General features: G+C 32.8%; 1 protein-coding gene across 1 annotated transcript in view; it reads left to right on the top strand.

Moving 5' to 3' along the window:
* Positions 1 to 3,935, top strand: part of LOC107620336 — an 11,878-nt gene extending 7,943 nt beyond the window's left edge. The window contains exons 6-15 of the mRNA XM_021114521.1: positions 713 to 951; positions 1,480 to 1,544; positions 1,669 to 1,765; positions 1,842 to 1,894; positions 1,990 to 2,192; positions 2,360 to 2,536; positions 2,623 to 2,867; positions 3,279 to 3,431; positions 3,526 to 3,665; positions 3,766 to 3,935. Coding sequence (XP_020970180.1) covers positions 713 to 951; positions 1,480 to 1,544; positions 1,669 to 1,765; positions 1,842 to 1,894; positions 1,990 to 2,192; positions 2,360 to 2,536; positions 2,623 to 2,700 — 912 coding nt within the window. The 3' untranslated portion in view covers positions 2,701 to 2,867; positions 3,279 to 3,431; positions 3,526 to 3,665; positions 3,766 to 3,935. The remainder of the gene's footprint in view (positions 1 to 712; positions 952 to 1,479; positions 1,545 to 1,668; positions 1,766 to 1,841; positions 1,895 to 1,989; positions 2,193 to 2,359; positions 2,537 to 2,622; positions 2,868 to 3,278; positions 3,432 to 3,525; positions 3,666 to 3,765) is intronic.

The following is a 6,463-nucleotide window of genomic DNA, read 5'->3' as shown; positions in this document are numbered from 1 at the left end:
CTTTTCTTTTTTCTCTTTTTTTTTCTCTCTCTCTTATATTTAGGGTAAAATTTTGTAATTTATTTAATTTTTTATTTTTTTATCACTATTTATATATTTTATTTTTTTATATTTTTTAAAGATTTTTGTCTATTTTAGTTGCTCATTATTACACTACAAGAAAAAGGGTATTTTTCGATGCAAAAAATCGACGGCTATCTCTCCCGTCGATAAATATCGACGGCTTGATGTCGATATTTAAAAAAAAAGAAATTTAAAAATAAAATAATAAAATCGACGGCCTGGTCATCGATTTTTTTATGCTGCATTAAACTTTTCTAAACTTCCGTCATATTGTCGACGGAGAAGGGAACGAAAATACTTTTATTTTAAAATCGACGAACATGACGTCTATTTTTATATTTAAAATATCGACAACGATTTCGTCGATAAATTTGAATAGTTTAGATTGCTTTCCAAAATAAAATAAACGGCGTGGATTTAATATATAAAATAGACGCAAAAGATGTTGCTTTTTTTTTAAATTAAAATCGACGACATTACCGTCGATTTTTATTGTTAAAAACACCTTCCCCGCGCCCACTTTCCGCTTCCAAGATAATCAGAAACACAATTTTATTCTACAAATGAATTTTTTGCGTCAAAGGGAGCAACACACAGCAACCCACCAATTCAAACAGTAGTAGCACTCAATTACTCTCTCCCTCTCTAGCGATCCCACAGCCGAGTTGAACAACCCTCATTCTCCGCTGCCGGCGTCACGGTTGCGCCACTGTCACTTCGTTTGCTCACGCCGCCGTCGCATTCTGTTGCTGCCGTGCCGCTGTCACTCCCCGCCATCGCTCCTCTTGCTCACGCCGCCGTCGCTCCTTCTCTCTGTTGCCGCCCTCGCTCCTCCTACTTTGGTCCTTCTCCAATCTCTCTCCATCAAGCTCACAAGAACCAGGAAACGTTTTTTGATTGTTACTTAACTCTTTCCAAATCCAACTTCAGTTTCATTTGGAAATCCCTATTTCAGGTGTAAACTTGACCTAATTGTAATATCCTGTTCTCTAAATTTGAAGAGAATATATAATATATGTTGCGAAATCGATAATTTAGGTTAGGTCAAGAGAGACCATAGCTTTTGCATCTCTTGAAGTATTGAGTCCTTTACAATTGAGCCTGAAGTAAGGAGAATCGAAAGACTCAAATCTCATTCGTCACACAAAATCTAGGACGAAGATCAAGTATAGCTCTTCTCTAATCCTACTTCCTAGTTTCAATAGGATTTTTTTTGATAGATCCTAGTTTCAATAGGATTGATTCTTATTATTTGAACACATTAATTTGAATCACCTAATTAATAATATTTTGGATAAATTATATTCACTTCCCTAAAATATTTCTAAATTATTACTCTCATTTCTTCTATAATTGTCTAATTTATACTAACCATCCCTAACTTATGATTTTTATTTTTGAAGTGATTTTCTGAAGTGATTTTAAATTTTTGATATACTTGCTGCTTTGGTACAAGGAACAAGAAAATGGGAGTTCAAAAGGTAAGTGAATTGCAGTTCCAATTAAGGATCCAGCTTCTAGATTAAAGAAAATTTGAATACTTTTATTATTGTATCTTGGTTCTTGAGTATAGTTCTCTTCTTTTTTTTTTGTCTTGCTGTGCAGTGAATGTAGCAGTGCTAGTTATCTGTAATTTATGGAGTTTGGATCCTTGGAAGGTCCTCTTCCATCAAAGCTCTTCAGCATTCCTCAAATTCAGCAAGTATAAGTTCTTAAGATCCTTGTTTTGAACCTACCCTTATTATGTTATATAAAAATTGATGTTACTTGCAATGCAGGAAACTGAGAAAAGAACCCCAACATGACAACTTGAATCGGCTAGATCCACCGCGTATGTTCTCAGTTATTGTCACCAGCATGCAAAAACTTGCAATTGTAATTGTAATTAATTATGATTATGATGTGTGATTTGATCGATCCTGGTAGGTTGCTTGAAGCTTCTGCCAGTTGAAAAACTTGAACACCTTGATATTCATGTGACAGAAGAGTCTAATGGCCCTGTTAACCAGGTTCTATATGTTTCAGAGGGCGAGTCTTCTTTTGTAGGATGGAATGCTACCTTTTCTCTTGCAAGATTTAATTTGTTCACTGGAAATCAAACATTAGAGCAGAGAGATACAAGTTTTGAGGTCATTATCTGTTTATCCTTATTTATTTTAAGACCTAATATTTGAATATTATTAAACGGGGAGATGGATTTCTCCTAAAGTTGTAGCAAGGATTTACATGGTTTTGTTACTTGAACTTTTTAATATACTTACTATGCTCATATTATGCTCTGTTTTTTTTCATATAGATTAAGGAATCTATGATGGTACATTGTGGTTTCTATAGTTTAAATGGAGGGTTTAAGATATCTGATGAAGATAAAACTTATATGCAAGCTTGCAAAGTTGTGGTTTCTACTTGTGCATTTGGTGGTGGAGATGATCTCTATCAACCTATTGGGATGTTAGAGGCCTCACTTAAGAAGGTTACTTGACTAGCATAAGAGTTTCATTGTTATTGTAACTTAAAGGTCACCAATCTTACCTTCCAAATATGTTTAGTGGTATGCAGGTCTGCTACGTAGCATTCTGGGATGAAATCACCTTAAGAGCACAGGAATTGGCAGACCACCGAATTGGCATTCTTTAATGGTGATGATTATCTTCAAGTGCAACTAGCTTTGTTTCCTCCTTTATGAAAATATTTCAATAGGACTGAAGTTCAAAGAATTGGGTTTGATTTGACCAACCAAACTTACAAGCCTCCTAAGGAGTTTGGACCTTATTACTTCATTGCATTCCCTTATGCTTTCCCAGGTACATAGAAATATATTACACCTTAACTCTTGAGTAAAGGTTGATTTGGTTCTTGTCCTGGAGATTCTGACCATGATTTAAATTAGTCATCAAAATTTTAAAAAGAGCAAGTTTGTTCTTGAAGTTACAATTCGTGATTCACTTTGACAAAAATAGAGTGAATCATTGAATGTAACTTCAAGTATGAAATTGCTGCTTCAAAGCTCGAGGACTAATTTGAAGAATGAAACAGATACAAAAAACAAACAAAATGTCTTAGTCTCTTTCTTTAATCTCTTTCTTGTTTGTGTCTCTACTATCTCAATGTCTCTTTATTTCTTGTCCCTAGACACTTACCAAACAAAGCCTTATCTTTGCAACTTTATGCAACTAATTAAAGTGACAAATACAATTAACCTGGAATTATTTCAGATTCTAACAAAGGAAACTCTCTTAGCACTGGTGCTATTATTGGTATAACAGTAGGCCTATCAGTTGTGTTTCTGAGCCTCAAAGCTTTAGCAGTATATGCAATCCTGCAAAAGAAGTGCGCGGAGCGAGCCATAGGATTAAGCAAATCTTTTGGTAATTCATTATCTATTTGATTGTATTTAAAGTCTTATTATATCATCACTTGTGTAACTTTGAGAATCAATGTGAATTCATCTTTTTGATCTAGCATCTTGGGCACCAAGTGGAAAGGATAGTGGAGGTGCACCACAATTAAAGGGTGCAAGATGGTTCTCATATGATGAACTGAAAAAGAGCACTAGTAATTTCTCTGAAAGCAATGAGTTAGGATTCGGTGGTTATGGAAAGGTATGTTAGACTTTTAATGCTTCTATGTTAATTGTTAACATTTTTTTCTTTTCATTTTGGTTATAGGGAATGTATGTTAATTCAGTTTGGATGGATTCAGGTGTACAAAGGGGTGCTTCCTAATGGAAAAATCGTCGCGATCAAGCAAGCTCAGCAAGGATCAATGCAAGGAGGCCTAGAATTCAAAACTGAAATTGAGTTGCTTTCAAGAGTTCATCACAATGTATTATTAGTGGATTGCAATTTAAACGAATATAAATATAAGTTTAGTTATTTATCGTGTCTTGAATCTTTATGTTAGAGGATTATTTATTATTTTGATAAGTTTGTAAACTCATTATCTAATATTTAATATAAATTTTATTTTTATATTTAAAAGTTTATTTGTCTTGTTATCTAATATTCTGTATAAATTTTATTTTTATATTTAAAAGTTTATTTGTATTAACGGTTTACTATTTTTCAAATAGAAAAAAAAATTAAAACATATAATTATTAAAATCGACGGCAAAGTTGTCGCTTTTAAAAGTTAAAATAAACAAATCTAAACAATTAAATCAACGGCAACGGTGTCGATTTTATTCAAGCACATATTGATGGCCTTGACGTCGATTTTATTAAACATATTATAGACAAAAGTGTTGTTGATTTTATTGAGTTAAATATCGACACAAAGGCTGTCGATTTTATTGAATCAATTATCGACAAAGAGGACGTCAATTTTAAATAATAATATCGACGGCAATGTTGTCGATTTTATTAAGAATGTAAAATTCTCACACCCATATTACAGACGGAACGAACGTCGATTTTATTAAATTATTATCGACGGCCATGAAAGCCGTCGATTTTATTAGCATTTTGAAAAATTGACAAGCTTTATAGCGACCAACTGCACCGTCTATTTTGCCGTCGAATGTCAATATTATCGACGGCTAGACCGTCGATTTTAACGACGTTTTTTGTAGTGTTAGGCGCATATTTTTTCCTTTCTAGCTTTTGATTAACAAAAGAGATGTCTTTTTTACGGTATTTTTAAATAATCTTATTATAATTTTATTTTGTAATATTCTCTTTTATCATGTGTACTTCATGTATTTAAGGAGTTGACTTAAAGTTATAATATAATATATAAAATTATAGTATGATTTACAGTATGCTAAAATATTAGGACATTATCGTATAGATATTTTTGAATTTGTCCATTAAATTCAATCATATAAGATCTTGAAAATTATGCAATTATATAATTATTTATTTTTTCATATAATTATTATATTGGTCATTTACATTAGTGAGACTATTTTACGAAGCATGCCTTATAAGGGTGTGGATACCTCTCCCTAGCATGACGCGTTTTGACGAGTGAGTGTGGGGGGCTTTGGCCATCATCCCTATCGTCAAAGGCAAAACCGTGAGGCCTTGTGTGCCAAAGCGGACAATATCGTGCTAGCGGGTGGTCTGGGCTGTTACATAAGGGTTCAAGTGGTACTGCTTGGTTGCATCATTTAGACGTTTATTACTTATATTCGTGACTGTATTTCTTGTAAAATGATCATACTTTGCCTATGAAGATAATGCATTCTTCTAACATGATGAATACGTTTATTCTTAATACTTTCCTTAATATTTTTTTATTGATTTCATGGTTTTAATATGTTGTAGCAACTTTTTTGTTCTGATTATTTTCTTGTTTATATTCTTTATTTCTACTGTTAATTCTGAAGATTCAGTTGTTAATCTTCTTATTTTCATTGCTATTGTCATTATTCTTATTTTCATTTTTCTTCTAACAAGCTTTAAAGAAGTAAGCCTTTTTTGAAATTCTTTCATGTTATAAGAATAGAAATAATAACTAGGAGAATAAAGAAATTATAAGAAAAAATAGGATAGTAAGCTTACAGAGATGAACTTGTACTCTTATTGCTTGTAAAGTTGATATAATCTTGGCGATGATTAAAAAAATTTAGAGAATTTATGAAGTAAGAAGATATAGAAGTAGAGAGAGCTTTTGGGCTTTCAAGTTTTGATTCCTTGGAATGAATGAGACCTTTGGTATTTATAGACCTCAAATGATTACTATTTGGTTACCATTTACCGACAGTACTATTTGCTTTTACTGTTTGTCAACATTTACTGTTTGCTTCTTTTTTTTTTACAGAGATCATTTTCTTTTTTAACTGAGCTTTTTATCTTGAGCTTATCTACTTGTTCTTATTGTTATTACATTTCAAAAGGGTCTTGTGAATCTTGAAAATAATGAGCCGGACTAGATTGGACTTCTTCGTCTTCTCCGAGAGGTACGGCCTGGATTGCCTGTAGTGAGTTCTGGATATCTTCCTCTGATGTTGCTGCCGCTAGGGCTGCCATAATTTGTCGCTTCTGAGCTAAGAATTGGGTCTCTTTTTTATAGGCTATTTGTTCATTAGTAGTGCTTGAAGCTATTATTGTTGGACGCTTTTGTGAGGTGACAACCATTGGTAGTGCAAGTTTATGTCATATTTGTTCCACTATTTTATCTTTATTATTCTTACTAAGTATTGTATACTCGAGCATTCTTCATATGCTGCTGAATCATACTCCTAAGTCATAATCTAGCTTATCCCCATGGCTGCTATAAACGAAATGAATTTATATCCTTGTAAAAATGATGATTTACTTTTAAAATATTCATAAGTTAGGCTAGCTTCTTTAGAAAAAAAAGGCTTCTAAAGGTCCAAAGGTTTGGAACCATGATTGAAACCATTTAAAAAATTGTATTGATATTCCTTTCCTGGACCAAATGAACCACGAATGGA

This window comes from Arachis ipaensis, chromosome B10, assembly GCF_000816755.2.
Source record: "Arachis ipaensis cultivar K30076 chromosome B10, Araip1.1, whole genome shotgun sequence".
NCBI classification, from domain to species: domain Eukaryota; kingdom Viridiplantae; phylum Streptophyta; class Magnoliopsida; order Fabales; family Fabaceae; genus Arachis; species Arachis ipaensis.
Note: the sequence above shows the minus strand (reverse complement) of the source record. Positions and strands in the feature narration are given on the sequence as shown.